The sequence below is a fragment of the Columba livia genome, chromosome 1 (assembly GCF_036013475.1).
Source record: "Columba livia isolate bColLiv1 breed racing homer chromosome 1, bColLiv1.pat.W.v2, whole genome shotgun sequence".
NCBI classification, from domain to species: Eukaryota; Metazoa; Chordata; class Aves; order Columbiformes; family Columbidae; genus Columba; species Columba livia.
In genome coordinates this window covers 533,726-552,535 of record NC_088602.1, presented here as the reverse complement: position 1 = coordinate 552,535, position 18,810 = coordinate 533,726, and the positions used below count along the sequence as shown (strand labels likewise).

The 18,810-nt window shown below is 48.8% G+C and overlaps 1 protein-coding gene and 1 pseudogene across 1 annotated transcript; both read left to right on the top strand.

Moving 5' to 3' along the window:
* Window positions 1-2,539: 2,539 nt before the first annotated feature.
* On the top strand, window positions 2,540-3,284 carry LOC106145802 (olfactory receptor 52K1-like; annotated as a pseudogene).
* A 9,881-nt stretch (window positions 3,285-13,165) lies between these two features.
* LOC102093031 (olfactory receptor 51H1-like) lies at window positions 13,166-14,520 on the top strand. The gene has a single exon (XM_005507385.2). It carries the CDS (start codon window positions 13,178-13,180, stop codon window positions 14,132-14,134), a length of 957 nt encoding a protein of 318 aa, XP_005507442.1. The 5' UTR covers window positions 13,166-13,177; the 3' UTR covers window positions 14,135-14,520.
* Window positions 14,521-18,810: the final 4,290 nt, after the last annotated feature.

The following is an 18,810-nucleotide window of genomic DNA, read 5'->3' as shown; positions in this document are numbered from 1 at the left end:
GCCCTGTGAATTGTCCCTGCTTTACAAAGAAATCAGGGTCAGAAGGGTTAAATTCGCCTGCTGGCAGTATGGGAATCAGATGCAAGTTTCTCAGGCACTTGTACCTTCTGTTTTCCCCAACATACCGAAGGGCCAGACTTCATCTCCTTGGCGTTCCAGGCATTTGACTTCCTTGACCCCTAAACAGTTTCATCACCCCCCAAAACTTCTTTGAACCCTCCAGATGACACAAACCAACAGGCATTTCAGTCTGTTTCTAGTCATTGCTTTTTATGATTTAAGACCAAATACTGCAAAGCCAATATTGTGAAAATGCTGCCAAGATTTTGTGATTTATAATAGTTTATTGCAAAGAGGATTCTGTTTGCAGCGCAGTCAGTTACTTTGGCTATAAATTCAGGGAGGCAAAGCCACAGCTGGCACAAGCCAGTCCAGCAGGAAATGTGTCTCATGCCAGAATTATTTGTTTGGAAAGGTTAAACACATCTGAGATCCTGTAATCCTGAGCTTGGAAACAAGCAGATGTTCCCTCCATCCTCTCTGTCAGAGGTAACTGATCCACAAATCCCAGGTACTGTTCTGGGCAGTGTTACCTGTGCCTCATCATGTATAATAAAGCTATCCAGATTATTAAATAACGCTATTCAACAGATGTTAGACTCAGTTTTGCATCACACCTGGAGGAGCTGCTCCTTCATCCCCATAGCTCTGACCAGCCTTGCATGGACCTCTCACTTCTACCACCAAGCCCAAGAACGACCACAGTTGCAGCCTACATACAAATGCCATGTTAAAAATGTTGTGTGGTTTTTAGCTATTTTTGAGTCATACCTGCAACAGCAGGGATGGGAGCAGCACATTCAGGCCTGTTGACATTTTCTTTGTGCTCTATTGGCATGAAAAGCTGGTAGAGTCCTATTTTGCACAATTAAGTAATTCAGTAACTTGTAAAGTGACAAGTTTTGCTCATTGCAGTAGTCAAAATACAGAATATTTTCTAGAAATAGGGGACATCACCAGACACCTTGAGCTAGCTTGCGGTAGACCGTTAGATTTGTTGCAAACTCATTGCAATTTATTTTTGAAGAGTAAAACAGATTAAAATACCCTCAGAGAATGAGATGCTCCAGACTGAACAAAGCGCAACAGGGGTTGAAATCTTTGCTGCCATACTGGCAAAGCTTCCCTGACTTTGTAAGGAGTGAATAGATCCCGGTACTTGAAGCTGAGATTTTAACTCTTTCCTCGCTCATTTTTGTCAGCTCTGCTGCTAAGCAATAACCATTAAATTTACCAGGTTGGGTGCACTTAACATTTTGTGTCATTCTTAGACATTGTAAATCTAGCAGCCATGTGGTATGAGCTCGTGAAAAACACACGGACAACTCCTTGTGCAACCACGTGCCGATCTGATGCACTAAAAGCCACCAGCACTCCTGTCGTGAAACAAAGATACCTTGAATTTGGACGTTTAGGAGAGACAGAGTAATCATCCAGTCCATGCTCCCTCCCCAGTCAAAAGTAATCTCTGATAGACACATGCATGATCTGATCTCCCATTGCAGAAATTCTATACTTTCCCCAAATCACCCATTCCAGAGCATTTTCCTAGCGTCAAGCCTATATCAGTGGAGCTCATGACTTTTGTCCTTTCCCTAGGGGAGAAGAACAAATTATTACCTTCCTTGTGGTGTTTGCCATCCTCTTCAGGTCTGTGCAAGCAAGAAGGACAGGGTTAGGGCTAGGATTAGCTAGGATCAGGGAATTGCAGGTCTTCACATGTGACTGGGTTGGCAGACGTTACTTCTCTATGTCTACAGCTTGTTTGAAGTTGATTTAGCCACGGAATGGCTTGCAGACAAATAATTAGCACTGTTGTAATGAACCCACACAAGGAAGCAAACTGAGGTTACAGGTATATGACTGGCAGTTCTCTATGACAATATTCACTTAATGTGGGATATCTGTAATATGAGTAATAAAGTAACTCATTAACTCAGTAAGAGATGAAGTCCACTTAGGTTGGCATATCTGCATAGTAGCTTTTCTGAATAGATTGTTTTATATTTTGCCTCAATTTGGCTAAAATTTGAACTTGGCTCAGAGCTTGGCACTACCTAAAAATACAGACATAACAGCAGATGAAATTAAATTAAATTTAAAACAAAAATCTCCCCAGCTCACCTGGATGATTTGGATGTGACCCTGGCTGCGCCTACATCACCTTCAAATACTGTTTCTCTCTCACACAATGAAGAAATTCCTCATCCTGCCAAAAGGACCTGCGTGGAAATATTTATATGCCTTAACGAACCTGATCAGCCTAATCAGTTGCTGCTGGGACTTCAGAGACTGTAATCAGCACAGAGGAGAAACTGCTGGCTGGGAATAGCCAGGAATAGCAACGGTGTGTAAACAAACCCGCTGCACGGGTTATGTCTGTCTCAGCATCAAACAGGGACAAACAGATCTTGGTTCCACAAAGGGGGAAGATTTTCCCTCTGGGTGGGCAAATACCTCTCTGACATGACTTAGTGTCATGACTAAGTCCTTGGGGCTTAATCGTGCTGGCGTAAAATTCTCTTTGGATTTGGATCCAGTGTCATAGGATCTAGGCTGGAAAGGACTTTTAAGATCGAGTCCAACCATTAACCCAACACTGTTCAGTCAACCTCTAAACCTTGTCCCTAAGAATCTCATCTGCTTGGTGATGTCCCTGACCATCATGACCAAAGTGCTGAGCAGCTGCTGGTTCAGTGCCCAGGAGATCACATTCAGTACTTGCCTTGTACAGGTGTTTTTTCTTCGCAGTTTCTCAGTCATGGAGTTGGTGGAGCTGCTGGCCATGGCTTTCACAAGTATGTTGCCATCTGCAACCCCCAGAGCTATAAGCTCCATTCTGACCATCTCCCTGGTAGTCAGGAATGGGCTGCTGGCTCTAACCAGACCAGCTGAGCTGATGTTGCCTCTGCCTTTCCTCCTCCATCACCTGCTGTACTGCTGCTCCCACATCATCTCCCACTGATACTGAAAACAATGGTCGTGATGGAGCTGGCTGGTGCCAACACCAGGTTTGGTAACATCACCGTGCTTCTCTTCATTGTGGGGTTGGATCTGCTGTCCATCAGGCTCTCCCCAGGATCCTGAGGACCGTGTTGAGCCTGGCATCCAAGGAGGAGAGACTAAAGGTATTTGGGACCTGCCTCTCCCACATCTGCGTCATCCTGGTCTTCTACACCCCTGTTGTTCCCTGTTGTTGGAAGGGACCTTTAAGGGCCATCTAGGCAATCTCGTGTTGGCAGGCAGCTGGGAGAGGAGCGAAGTTCAAGGTGCTGACCCTCGCGGCTGGGAAACAGTTGGGTGGTGAATGATGCCCACTCCTTGAGCACATGGCCAAAAACCCACCAGCAGCCCCACAGAATCACAGAATGGTTGGTGTTGGAAGGGCCCTCTGGAGATCATCCAGTCCAACCCCTGCTAACGCAGGCTCACCAGAGCAGATCACACAGGTCAGTCCAGGCGGGTTTGAATGTCTCAGAGCAGGAGACTCCACACCCGCTCTGGGCAGCCTGGGCCAGGCTCCGGCACCTCCCAGCACACAAGTTTCTGCTCATGTTCAGATGGAGCCTCCTGTGTTTCAGTCTGTGCCCGTTGCCCCTCACCCTGGTGTTGGGCACCACTGAACAGAGTCTGGTCCATCCTCTGACACCCACCGTGACATATTGATCCATTGATCACATCCCTCTCAGCTTCTCTTCTCCAGCTCAGCAGCCCCAGCTCTCAGTCTCTCCTCATAAGAAAGATACTCCATATTTGTGTCCCTCCACTGGAATCTCTCAATAATTCCTTGCCTTTCTTAAACTGGGGAGTCCAGAACCAAACCCAGTGCTGCAGACGGGGCCTCACCACAGCAGAGTAGATGGAGAGGAACCTCCCTCAACCTGCTGATCACACTTTTCCTAATGTACTCCAGGTGCCATTGGCCTTCTTGGCCACACAAACACATTGCTGGCTCATGGTCAACCTGTTGTCAACCAGAGCTCCCAGGTTGCTCTCTGCAGTGCTGCTTTTCAGCAGGTCAACCTGTAGTTTACAATCTCACCTGTACTGGTGCCTCCTGGCTGGACACGCCATGGCTGGTGACCCATCTGCATGAAGCGGGTTGCTCACATTGCCCAATGTGAGCTCTGAGGATGGTCACAGTATCACAGTATGATTGGGATTGGAAGGGACCTCAAAAGACCATCTAGTCCAATCCCCCTGCTGGAGCAGGAACACCTACGTGAGGTCGCACAGGAACATGTCCAGGTGAGTTTTGAATGTCTCCAGAGAAGGAGACTCCGCAACCCCCCTGGGCAGCCTGGGCCAGTGCTCTGTCACCCTCACTGAGAAGAAGTTTCTTCTCAAATTTAAGAGGAACCTCTTGTGTTCCAGCTTGATCCCATTACCCCTTGTCCTATCATTGTTTGCCACCGAGAAGAGCCTGGCTCCATCCTCATGGCACTCACCCTTTATATATTTATAAACATTGATAAGGTCACCCCTCAGTCTCCTCTTCTCCAAACTAAAGAGACCCAGCTCCCTCAGCCTTTCTTCGTAAGGGAGATGCTCCACTCCCTTAATCATCTTTGTTGCCCTGTGCTGGACCCTCTCCAGCAGTTCCCTGTCCTTCTGGAACTGAGAGGCCCAGAACTGGACACAATATTCCAGATGGGGTCTCACCAGGGCAGAGTAGAAGGGCAGGAGAACCTCTCTTGATCTGCTAACCACCCCCCTTGTAATCCACCCCAGGATGCCATTTGCCTTCCTGGCCACAAGGGCCCAGTGCTGGCTCATGGTCATCCTGTTGTCCACCAGGACCCCCAGGTCCCTTTCCCCTACACTACTCTCTAATATGAAATTTCCCAACCTATACTGGAACCTGGTCTCAGTAAGCATGAGGTTAAACCTGCTGCATGGACCTCATCCCCCCTCCACGGTTTCCTTCCTCTACTCCTGTATGGACTGGGAGACCAGGGGACCAGCTCCCAGAGTCATGGAGAGGAGCCCAAACACCTGTGAACACTCATGTTTTAGCTGTCTTTTCAGTTACGATTGTCCTCATATGGCTTAGATGTGATTTCTGTTGCCTGAGTTCACAGAATCACAGAATGTGTTATTTATTGGTGTGCTGGGCTGCTGCAGATCTGATTCATACATCAGTGCTGCAAATACAACACAAAAAGAAGTGAAAGCCATAATATTTCTACTGAATTAATGTATCCACTTCCTTTATTTTCCTGAAGCCTTAGAGCAAGAAATATGTTTTGCTGCATAGCTGGCACATTTATAAAAATAGACTATTACAAAAGGAGATTTCTGTTCACAGTGTTTAATGAATTTATGTGGCACAAGAACTAAGTCAGCCTGTTTTATCAGTATATCTGTAGCTGTTACATCCCTGACCCAGCTTTTGCAATTGTGACACAGCAGATATTAAATCTCCACGTCCAGCAAGCTTGTGTTTTATGTGGTGGCTCATGTCCCACACTGCCATGAGGGTCACAGGGTCTTGTGGGGTCTCTGTTTGCTGCCCCCAGGCTGTCCTCAACAGTTCTTCTATTGATTACATATCTAGGGAAGGATGTAAACTGAGTTGTTGTCAAGCTTTTTATTAAAGCAGTATACCCGGAGTAGTAAGATGAGGGATTATGGGAAAACTTCGCAATGCTGAGTGATGAAGTGACAAACTAGACAGAAAAATTCAGTATAGATTCATTAAAAGTGGGGTACTCTGGCAAAACACAGCCCTGTTTTTGCGTGGATGGTGTTGTGCTATGAGCCGTCCACTCCCACTCAGAAACAGACATCTGGGAGTTGTGACTGATGACTCCTTGAAAACACCAGAGTGGTACCCATCACTTAGAATCACAGAATCGCAGAACAGTTTGGGCTGAAGGACCTTCAAATGTTCCCCAGTTCCCCCTGCCATGAGCAGGGACATCGTCACCAGCTCAGGGTGCTCAGAGCCCCGTCCAGCCTGGCCTGGGATGTCTCCAGAGATGGTTCATCCACCACCTCTCTGGCCAACCTGGCCCAGGCTCTCACCACCCTCAGGGCAACAATCCATTCCTCGTGTCCGACCTGAATCTCCCTCCTTTAGTTTAACTCGTCACCCCTTGTCCTGTCACAACAGGCCCTGCTCAAACATCTGTCCCCATCTTTCTTATGGGCCCCTTTTAAGTCTGGGAAGGCCACACTAAGGTCTCCCCAGAGCTTTTCTTCTCCAGCTGAACACCCCAACTCTCTCAGCCTGTCCCCCAGCAGAGCTGTTCCAGCCTCGGATCGTTCCTGGGGCTCCTCTGGCCCGTCTCCAGCAGATTCCTCTTCTCTCCTTGTTATCACCTCAGGGTTCACTCAGTCCCTTCAGCAATGTGATAACTGGCACAGATCAGGGTCAGGACACTCTCTCTGTCACTTCTCACTCATTTCCAGAGCTCCAGGGAAGTGGTTGAGTTACCGTCCCTGGAGGTGTTTAAAAGACCTACAGATGAGGTTCTTAGGAACATGGTTTAGTGCCAGTGTTAGGTTGTGGTTGGACTCCACCACTGCCCTGGGCAGCCTATTCCAATGCCCAACAGCCCTTTGGGGAAGAAATTGTTCCCCAGATCCAACCTCAGCCTCCCCTGGTGCAACTTGAGGCCGTTTCCTCTCATCCTAAATCTCCCATGTTGGCTGAACTTTTGTGCATGATGGTTCTGTTACTGACCCAGCTGCAAACATCTGTGTCTGGCCCAGGGACCTCCTTCCTGGCCACCCCTGCAGCCCCATCCACCATCAAAACCTTTCCACCTACACCCAGCATGCCTCCCCGCAAATGCTTTGAGCTGCTATTTACAAATATTATTTCACTTTGTGCTGTGTGGGTAATGACTTAATTTGTTCCTAATTGGGGAAATGAAGCTCTTAATCAGATTTGTGCTAGGTATGTCTGCTTCCACAAAGTGGTATTAATCTGCTCATTCGAAAAGTAAGCAGTGAATAAATGCAAGAAAAAGAAGACAGGGTGAAAAAGTTTATAGTGGGTAAAGTGTTTTATTTTGTTTGCCTGTGTCACTGCCTTTCTGGGACGCACTGCAAGGACAGGAACAAGTCCCAGCTGAACATCATTAACTCCTGAAGGGCTCTGACCACATCCATAAAGCCATCAACCTGTAGAGCTTGTGTGGCCTTTTATTACAGCACTAGTGCTTGTTGCACAAAGTGTATTTACTCAACAATTTGCAATCACAAATTATTGTCATTTGTGTTGTGATAGTGACTGAGAGCCTGCCAAGGGCGAAGGCAGCAGGCTGCATAGTCAAAGAAGAGCACATTCCTCACCCCCAAAGCTACCAATCTAAGTCCAGAAGAGCCAAGAGTGGGGTGCAGCTCAACGGGCTGTTCTGTCATTGGAGATTTTAGCTGAAGTCAGGATCCTCCTCTGTGTCTGCTTGGTCCTCACCCCATAGATGATGGGATTGAGCACAGTGGACACCAGGATGTAGATGTTCCTCCTGGTGAACCAGTGCTCCTCTTCTCCTCTTGTCAGTGAGGACCCCCCCAGGCACCCCTCACTCCTCCACACCTCTCCACCCCAAGCACTTGTCTGCATCACACCCTGCCCCATGCAGAGCATCCTCCACCTTGGTCCCCCCGGTGTCCCAGCCAAGCTGGGTCTGTGGCCCAGGCTAAGGACAGACCTCCAAACCAATGCACGGACCACAATAAAGGGCTGGAGGTATTGTAGGTAATTTTCAAAAATAAAAATCCACTTCCCAGTTTTGCCGCTTTGCTATCTTTTAAACATCCAGCCCATGATGTGCAGGCACTTCACCTCCTGAGACAATGAGGACACGAACACCAGGCCCACCATGGTCATCCCTCAAGTGGTTAAAAGTGACTTGTGCCTCAGGAGGTTGTGGTTTGCTCCTGAGGGCCATCAGCAGCAACACAGACATCTCCCCGAGCAATAGTGAGTGGTGAGGAAGATCTGAGGGAATCAAGCACTGCAACTGATTTCCTGTACTTAAACCAGAGTATGTACAATGTGCACAATATGTCCCGAAGACAGACAGAACAATAGACAACATGGCCAAGAAATAGTACATGGGCTTTGTGCCTCTTGCATAGACTCATGGAATCACAGAATCACCGGATGGTTTGTGTTGAAGGACCTTCCCAGCTCCCCAGTCCCCCTGCCATGAGCAGGGACATCTTCACCAGCTCAGGGTGCTCAGAGCCCCGTCCAGCCTGGCCTGGGATGTCTCCAGGGATGGGGCATCCACCACCATTCTGGGCAGCCAGTTCAGTATTTTACCACCCTCATGTAAAAAACTTCTTTAATATAAGATGAGGAGACGTTGCCAAGTCTCACAGTGAAACAGATTGAGCACAGATGAGAAATTTCCAAGCCTTGGAAACCTGTTGGGGGAAAAATGCAGCCCTGAAGCTCACATTATTGAACACTGACATGAGCTCCATGCAGATTTGCTTGAGCTCCTAAGCCTTGAAGTGAAGAACGATATTTATCAAATATGCTACTATAATCAGCAACAAGGATTTAGAGGCAAGGATGAAGAACAGAGAAACATCAGTATATCCTGCTTTGAACACTGGTGACAGCCAATGGTAGGTGTTGAGGGTACAGATTGCGGGGTGACAATAAAACCGTGGCAGATGTATTGTTAACCTCCTCTCCCCCCGCTTTCCCCTTTTTGCCCCTCCCTTCCCCCCTTCCCACTCAGGACAAGCGATCAGGAGGGAAAGAAGGACAGAGAGAAGAGAGTTGGAAATATTATCAATGTTTTACTAATGCTACTAATAAGAACAGAGAAAATAATACAAAATATACAAAACCAATCTTGAAAGTCTCAGCAACTGCAGAGCAGGCACCCGAAGTCCTGGATTGGACTCTGCAGCCAACCGGAGCTGGATTCAGTCTGTCACTAGGCCTCAGTTCACAGGGACAACTAGCAAGATCCTCTCCTAACGGTGGCCATAAGGAAAAGGGAAAAGAAGGCAAAAGGCAAAGAGAACGAGGTCCTTGTGATCTCCCACTTTTATATGAAGTATTCACATGAATGGAATGTTATACACAGTTGGTCAGTTTCTTAGTCACCCGTTTCTTGTTGCCCCTCTCGTGAGATGTCCGTCTGTGCTTATCATTAAGTTTGCATTCCATTGTTATGTTTACCAAAATATGCATCTGGTTCTCCAGGAAAATGCAGCTAATATGAAGCTTTAGCTGACAGGCAAATTCACTAAAAGAGAAACTTGTTTTTTAACAAAACCAGGACAGTAGGACAAGGGGCAATGGGTACAAACTGGAACACAGGAGAAATATGAGAAGAAACTTGTTGGGGGTGAGGGTGGCAGAGCCTGGCCCAGGCTGCCCAGGGGGTTGTGGAGTCTCCTTCTGTGCAGACATTCCAACCCGCCTGGACACCTTCCTGTGTAACCTCATCTGGGTGTTCCTGCTCCATGGGGGGATTGCACTGGGTGAGATTTCCAGGGCCCTTCAACCCCTGACATTCTGGGACTCTGTGATTCCATGAACTCTGGGTCAGGCTCAGCCCCACCTCACTGCAACCAGCAGAAATGTTTGCATTGAGTCCAGCAGGAAAGGAAAAGGAGCTGTACTTCGAATACCCAGTGTGACCCTTGAGCAACCTGCACTGTTACCACTTGCAATAGTATTCACAGGCTCGCATCCATCATGCTGGGTGTTGAACTGTTGCCACAGCTGCAAACATCTGTACTCTTGAAGGTCTCCTAGTAGGGTCTATCACAGACACAGATACGTGGTGGTCAGTGGTTTCTCCCATTGCAACCAAACGTTGTCTTACGCAGAGCAGAAGTCCCAGGAAAGCGTGAGGACTGTAAATTCAGGTTCCAGGGGACTTGGAAGGTAAGGGTAAAAAATTGCCTTGCCAAGTCCAGAGTGAACATGTTTGTGCTTAGTCTAAATTCTGTAGGTTTTGTGTTCTTCTTATATTTTGTCAATTTGGACGTCTCCCATCCCTGTGCTCTCAGCCAGGGCACACAGTGTGTTATGGCAACAACAGGAAAATTTCACACTTTTTTTTAATTACAGCTGATGTCCCGAATCTGCCTTTACTCCAAATTTTCGTATTCTGCTATTTGTTTCAGAGAAGAAAGGAAAACCTTCTCATACACAGTCCCGTGGTGCTCACGTCCCCTGAAGAGCAAAGAAATCCGCTGTGATGTGCTGGATGAGACCCGTGGGGTTTGCTCTGATGGGTTAAACATGATCTCCCCGCCCGGTGCCCACAGCATCGTGCGCAGCCACGGCTGCTGCTGGTCCCCAGCCCGTGTCCTGTGCTGTCACCTGGGTAAGTACTGGGGGGGTTGCTGAGATGTTTTTCTTCTGCAAGGACAATTTGTTGGAGGGCTTGCATCAAAACAAGAACTTACAAAAGTCTGTGGCAGAACCAGCAAACCAGCATATTAGAAAATTGTTACAGACAAAAGGCTTTACTAAATATTACCTTTGATCTCATATATGCAGGTGGAGGCTTGATATGAAAAGTCACCCCAGAAATTGGCCTTGGTCAATAATTAAAAATTTCCCTCTTTCTCTCAAGTACTACACAGATAGGACATGTAAGTTTATTTCTATGATGACTTTACTCCCCACAGGAGCAAACGGGGGGCTTCAGCTCCGTGGCTTTAGGTTCTTTACACCCTCGGTTGTCTCTTTGGCCATCCCAGTTCTCCCTCTCCCACACTGCTCGGTCCAGTTTCAGAGAGGTTTTTTCCACCAACCCAGGGGTGTTCAGCTCTAATATTTGTCCCTACGTGACTCTGTCCCCTATTAAGGGAAGTGAGTGTTGAGTGGCGACTGAGGACCAGCGCCATGAGCTGGAGCAGGAGAGACGCACCGGGGTGAGCTGAAGGCACCTCCTGTCCCACCGCTGTCTTCCAGGTCTGACCCTTTGGTAGTCTGAAATTTTCATTTTTAAAAATGTATCTAGTTCATTTTTTCTGATGGCAGATGAGGTCTCAGAGGGTGTGTGCATGCATGTGCAGACAAACTCTGGACAACCCTCTAGAATCACAGAAGGGTTTGGGTTGAAGAGACCTTCAAAGCCCATGTAGTCCAACCCCCCGCCTTGAGCAGGGACATCTTCACCCAGATCAGGTTGCTCAGTCAGTTTGTGTTCCTCTATTATGCAAAACGTCTTCATTTCCAGCTGAGCAGAGACACACACTGATCAGCCTGGCAAGGGGTGAGGGTGTGCTGCTGTCCAGCTGGCGCGTTTGAGAAGCACTAAATTTAACGGCGTTTGCAGAGGAGCCTCTTTGGAATATTTGTCTGGAAGTCTCCCCAGCCTCTCGTTGTGCAGCATCGCAGCTGATCACCTCTGCTGCATGCCCAGGAAAGCAGAGTGCCCAAACAGAGACCCGGTGTTTGCTGCTGGGTTTTCTGATGGCCTCAGGCAGACGAAACATCACTCTGTCTTATTTGAGCCCCTGAATTTCTTCCTTTCCATTTAACCTTTTTGGCAGCTGTAAAGCACAAATCCATTTTCTTTCCATCGGGATTAGTTTGCTTAATTGACCTACAGGTTTAGCTGATAAAGCTCCCTAAAACGTTATACATTTTGCCGTACTTAAACAAAAAGGGATTAAATCAATACAGAGTCACACATAATGGAGCTGCTTCTCACCTCAAAGTGAGATATTATCTCTGGTGGTCTGACCACATTCAATTCAGCTCAAACACTGACTTTTCTCTGCCTTCATCTCTCCCCACTCCATCCCCCCTTCCCTCTCCTGTCTGGGTTCTCCAGCCTTGCAGGGACCGGCATGGCCAGGGCTGATGGTCCCGGTGCTGTGGGCACCAGCCATCCCCATCCCCATCCCCATCCCCATCCCCATCCCCATCCCCATCCCCATCCCCATCCCAGAGCTGACGTCCAGGTCTCCATCCCACCTCTCCCCCTTTTCCAGGCAGGAGCACCCTGGCCCCAGGGTCTTGTCCTGCCCGTGCCGCTGAGCAGCTTTCAGGCACCTCCCAAAGGTCTGAGCACCAAGTCTCTTCTGAATCTGTAGGAAACAATTATTTTGCAAATATAATAGGCTCAGGCAGGCTCTCTCAGCAAAGCATATTTTAATAACGATATTGCAACACCAGGTGTTCTGCCTAAAGGTAGGCACACATAATAGGGCAAAAAGCCCCTGCTCATACACCCCCCAAAATCCTGGCTGCAGTTTCCCTCCACTGTTTCCCATTGGTTGGGTATTTCAGGGTTTACAGACTACCCTGACACCTGCCTCAGTTTACATACCATACCATACCATACCATACCATACCATACCATACCATACCATACCATACCATACCATACCATACCATACCCTTCCCCTTATCAATGTATTTAAAATATGGATTCCTGGTACTTTGGCTACCATTCCCCCTGAATTTACTTGTAAATACAGGTATCAGTATGCATACAGGTATCAGTATATATTCAGGGAAGATACTGTGTTTTATATTAAGTATTCATAGTCCTATGTCTCTCATTCCTTCCCCTGCTGGGGTAAGGCACCAGGTCCTCAGTTATGTAAAAACAACAGTTCTTCATTAAGCGTTCCTTACGTAGTTATAGAATCATAGAATCACAGATGGCTTGGGTTGGAGGGACCCTCAGAGCTCCCCCAGTTCCCCCTGCTATGAGCAGGGACATCTTCACCAGCTCAGGGTGCTCAGAGCCCCGTCCAGCCTGGCCTGGGATGTCTCCAGGGATGGTTCATCCACCACCTCTCTGGGTACCTGGGCCAGGCTCTCACCACCCTCAGGGCAACAATTTCTTCCTCATGTCCAGCCTGAATCTCCCTCCTTTAGTTTAAACCATCACCCCTTGTCCTATCACAATAGGACAGACTAAGTGGTGCTCATTCCTCATTTTCTGCTACTGTGCACAGCCAGACAGTGACCCCAGGGCTGGTCCACTGTGGCTTTTCCTTGGTGGATGTGATGGATAAGCCTGAGGGCAGTTGTACAGGGGTTTCTTGACTCTCAGGAGCCCATCCTCCCAACACCATTGTAGCAGGGGGGTGTGGGAGTTCTCATACCAGGGGTTTTATTCCAGTGAACTACTGTTTTCAGATCCCTGGACCACCAACAAGTGAGATGTCACCTTCCAATGGGACCGGGTCCGGTCTCCTGACCTTCATCCTCACCAGCATTCCCGGTCTGCCGATGAGCAGCTCCTGGATGGCGTTGCCTCTCTGCTTCCTGTACCTCCTCATGCTCCTGGGGAACTGCACCTTGCTCTGGATGATAAAGACAGACCACAGCCTGCATACGCCAATGTACTATTTCCTCTCCATACTGGCCGTGGCAGACCTGGGCTTATCTCTCTCCACCCTGCCCACCATGCTGGCCATTTTCTGGTTTGAGTCCACCTCCCTCCATTTTGAGGCGTGTGTTGTGCAGATGTACTTCATCCACTGCTTCTCTGCCATCGAGTCTGGGGTCCTGGTGGCCATGGCTTTTGACCGCATCATTGCTATCTGCTACCCTTTGCGCTATGCCTCGGTCCTGACCAGCTCCCTGATAGTGAAGGCAGCGGGAGTGATCTTCACGCGGGGCATCATTGTGGTGCTACCCGTTGCCATCCTTATGAAGAAGATGCCATTCTGTGGGTCCCGTGTCCTGTCTCACTCCTTCTGTCTACACCAGGACATGCTAAGGCTGGTTTGTGGGGATGTCAGGGTCAACAGCTTGTACGGGCTGACCGCAGTGATACTCACCAAGGGCCTGGACTCCCTGACCATCCTCCTGTCTTACATGATGATCATCAGAGCCGTCTTGAACATTGTCACTCCAGAAACACGAGCCAAAGCCTTTAGCACGTGCATCGCCCACCTCTCTGCAGTCCTGATCTTCTACATCCCGCTCATTGGCTTGTCCATCACCCACAGGTTTGGGAAGCACTTGCCGCCCCTCACTCACACACTCCTGGCCGATGCCTATCTCCTGGTGCCGCCTGTCCTGAACCCGCTCGTGTACAGCTGGAAAACCAAACAGATCCGCAGGCGGATCCTAATCCTGCTCTGTCAGAGAGGGACCCAGCAGCAGGTCTAGTCCTGGGGCAGTGATACCCCAAAGACAGTCTCCTCCTTCCTTTCCTCTCCAGACTGTTGCTCATGGGCAAGAACATCTCCCAGAGAGAGTCACTCATGCCAGAAGAAACCTGTCACCTCTTCTGCAATACAGCTCTTTTCCTTTCCATGGAGGGATGGATCAATGGCCTGAAGTTGTGCCGGGGGAGGCTGAGGTTGGATCTGGGGACCAGTTTCTTCCCCAAAGGGCTGTGGGGCATTGGAACAGGCTGCCCAGGGCAGTGCTGGAGTCACCATCCCTGGAGGGGTGGACAGACGGACATGAGGTTCTCAGGACATGGGGCAGGGACAGGGCTGGGTTAATGGTTGGACTCAATGATCTCGAGGTGCTTTTCCAACCAAAATGACTCTGCGATTCTACCATGGCAATTCACATTATTCCACCTCCCATTTTTGGATGGCTGAGAGCAGGCTTTCATCAAGGGACTTGCTGCTAATGACAGTTTTTGTCTCTGAAGAAGTACAAACAGTGTTGCCAGGCTTGTGCTTTTAATTACAATATCCCCATATTGGTCTATGATATGAAACTGTCAGTTCCCAGGGCTACGTGATCATAGGAGACTTGTCAGCTTTCATTATAAAAATAATGTGATTCTTCAGAGGTGTGGAGGATAGAGAATACTAGTGACCTACGAACTGCAACCTAAGGACACAAAATAAGAAAACTGAGTCCAATCTCATTGCACGGTCTGCAAGGAGAGAGTATGATTTTTATTGTTTCATGATATCATCTGTTCTGCCTATAACCCTTTTGAGGATGCCATGAAAATCTCTCCCCACCTCCGAGGTTATGATCCAAACAAGGGTAGGCTGGTCTGGAACAGAGCTATGTGGTACAATGGGAGTGCAATGCAACTCAAATGCATCCTGTGACATGGGGTGCTGTTTGTGTATTGACACATTTCCTTAGGGATGCATGTGATATATAAGTGACACACATGATGTATAAGTGACACACCATACCCGGGCTGACTGAGCTGCCCCTTTCAGAGCATCAACCTGTCCTTAGAGGAACCTCCACCCCATGCCAAGGCAATCTACCTCCTGATTAACCACCCTTGTCATTGCGTGAATTAACCCCCCTGCAAGCCAAGTCCCTGTGGCTTCGTCATGTCTGCAGGGTCAGACCAAACCATTTCACCCCTTGCAAAATGAACTACAAGGTCAGGACCAGGACAGGAGCTTGGGATGCCCTGGACATCTGTCCGCAGGTTCCAGCAAACTGTGGGTGCTGCTGCAGGGATGCGCTGGACAGCTTTGGTAGTGAGGAAGAAGCCCACCCACCCCTTACAGCTCCAAAAGCTGCTTCGGTAAATGTAGTGAGAGCTCCTCCCAGCTCTCCTGGGTGCTGCTGTGGAGAATCCAAATGGCGAGGATCCGTGTCGTGAAAGGGCGTTAGGTGCCTTTATTTTTTATTTATTTTTAAAATTTATTATTATTGTTATTGTTATTATTATTATTATTATATATTTTATTTTTGGAAAGCAAGGGTTTTTCAACAGGGGAAGGAAATGCTCTGTCCCTTCCATGATCTCTCAGGTAGTGTCTCTGGGAGGTGCTGAGCGGTAAATCCATCAAGAACACACGGGTGCTGCTGTGCATCTGCAAAGCACCCTGTCAGTCAGGTGCTGGGACAGGACCGGTGTCTGCAGGAGGAAAGATGTGCTCCGTGCAAAAATAAAGGTGGATACAAGGCAAATGTGAGGGTTTAACATCCAGACTCTGCGCCTTGTGGCTGGGAAGCAGCCAGAAGTCTCTCCTGTATTTTTGCAAGAGTCTGTAAAGCAGATGTGTGAAGACAGGCAATTTGTGCACATCCGTTTGTGCCTGCTGGAGCTGTCAAGCTACTCCAACCTGCCAACAAGAGGTCAGAATCTGGGGACCTGACCACAGAGACCTGGGCAGTGTCACGCTGTGCAATAACCACAGGCATGTTCTTGTGTGAGCACGGGAAGGAGCCGTTTATCTCCCGCTTGAACATTTTGCTAAATCCAGTAAATCAGACCAGGCCAGCCGTGGGGAAGAGCAGATGTTGCTGTGAACCAGCTTGTGGGCAGCAGAGAGCAGCTCCCGGTACAGAGCAGTTCTCTGTGAGGTTCATGCAGCTGATGGATGTCTATGGAGCAGTTCTCTGGATGTTCATGCAGCTGATGGATGTCTATGGAGCAGTTCTCTGGGAGGTTCATGCAGCTGATGGATGTCTACGGAGCAGTTCTCTGTGAGGTTCATGCAGCTGACGGATGTCTACGGAGCAGTTCTCTGTGAGGTTCATGCAGCTGATGGATGTCTATGGAGCAGTTATCTGGATGTTCATGCAGCTGATGGATGTCTACAGAGCAGTTCTCTGTGAGGTTCATGCAGCTGATGGATGTCTACGGAGCAGTTCTCTGGATGTTCATGCAGCTGATGGATGTCTACGGAGCAGTTCTCTGGATGTTCATGCAGCTGATGGATGTCTACGGAGCAGTTCTCTGGATGTTCATGCAGCTGATGGATGTCTATGGAGCAGTTCTCTGGATGTTCATGCAGCTGATGGATGTCTACGGAGCAGTTCTCTGGATGTTCATGCAGCTGATGGATGTCTATGGAGCAGTTCTCTGGATGCTCATGCAGCTGATGGATGTCTACGGAGCAGTTCTCTGGATGTTCATGCAGCTGATGGATGTCTATGGAGCAGTTCTCTGGATGCTCATGCAGCTGATGGATGTCTACGGAGCAGTTCTCTGGATGTTCATGCAGCTGATGGATGTCTATGGAGCAGTTCTCTGGATGTTCATGCAGCTGATGGATGTCTACGGAGCAGTTCTCTGGATGTTCATGCAGCTGATGGATGTCTATGGAGCAGTTCTCTGGATGCTCATGCAGCTGATGGATGTCTACGGAGCAGTTCTCTGGATGTTCATGCAGCTGATGGATGTCTATGGAGCAGTTCTCTGGATGCTCATGCAGCTGATGGATGTCTACGGAGCAGTTCTCTGGATGTTCATGCAGCTGATGGATGTCTATGGAGCAGTTCTCTGGATGCTCATGCAGCTGATGGATGTCTACGGAGCAGTTCTCTGGATGTTCATGCGGCTGATGGATGTCAGCTGCTGACAAAGCTGGTGGTGGTTTGGAACCAATTGCCTCACAGGTGAGATCTGCAACTGGGTTAAACTCCAAGCGCTTAATCCATTTCAGCCAAGCAGTGCAGGTTGACACAGTGGCTCTGAGTCACCCGGCCCCAACCAGTCCAAGCATCCCCTTCAGAGACAGACGTGACATGACAAGTTGTCCGTCTGGTGCTGACGGGGCTTCCCAGCGCTCCTGGAGGTGGCCGTTCACTCAAGAACAGAGCATCGCTAGTGCATCGCAGCCGAGTAATGAAATCCATAGTTATGCTGGTTTGTATTTATCCTAAAAACATCTCACTGAGTAAAGCAACCAGGTACCTTGATAGGACAAGGGGCGATGGTTTTAAACTAAAGGAGGAAGTTGCCCAGAAGCCCTGCACACAAATACCTGAACGGAGCCACATCTGGGCTTCACCACCTCCTGATCCTGACTGCATCCAGCTCTGGGTCCTCAGCACAGGACACACATGGAGCTGCTGGAGAGGGGCCAGAGGAGCCCCAGGAATGACCCGAGGCTGGAACAGCTCTGCTGGGGACAGGTGAGAGAGTTGGGGTGTTCAGCTGGAGAGGAGAAGCTCCGGGGAGACCTTAGTGTGGCCTTTCCGGACTTAAAAGGGGCCCATAAGAAAGGTGGGAACAGACTTTTGAGCAGGGCCTGTTGTGTCAGGACAAGGGGTGATGGTTTAAACTAAAGGAGGGAGATTCAGGCTGGACATGAGGAAGAAATTGTTGCCCTGAGGGTGGTGAGAGCCTGGCCCAGGTTGGGCAGAGAGGTGGTGGATGAACCATCCCTGGAGACATCCCAGGCCAGGCTGGACGGGGCTCTGAGCACCCTGAGCTGGTGAAGATGTCCCTGCTCATGGCAGGGGGGGCACTGGAGGAGCTTTAAGGTCCCTCCAACCCAAATTACTCTGTGATTCTATGATCCTTGCTGCCTTGATTTACATTTGCAACATGAAATGTGCTGCCTTGAGGCTCTCCTGCATTTGCCAGACCTGCAGCTGCCCCTAAACCTGGCTGTTCTCCAGCTGCCTCTGAGTCACGGCGATTTGCTGGCTTCATTTAATAATTGACAGGACCACACATCTGCCTAATGTTTGCTGTTTGCTTTTCTATGTTTGACTTTCCATCCGCGGTGCCAGAAGCGATAATGTACATACCAATTTTTCTACAAGTGCTTTCCACCTGTCAGTCCCTCTCCCTTATCTGCATTTGCTCAGCACTGTACCTACATACTACATTTGCCATCACAAAATTCCCTTTTGCCAGAAAACAGTGTAATTTTTCAACTTCAGCACCTTCATGGGTTCGTGAGTTCAGTAGTTCTGGTGGTGCCACATGAGGATGTGAAAATAAACGACGTCCAGACTCTGCCTCGCTTCTTATTCTGGTCAAGAATTGTGTTTTGTACCAATCTCACATTTCAGTCATGTGTGCAACTTTCCTACTGAAATAGCGAACCATGCACAGCCCTGGCAACCGATTCACTTCATTGGTAAAACTTCATCTGCTCTGGAAGGCATAA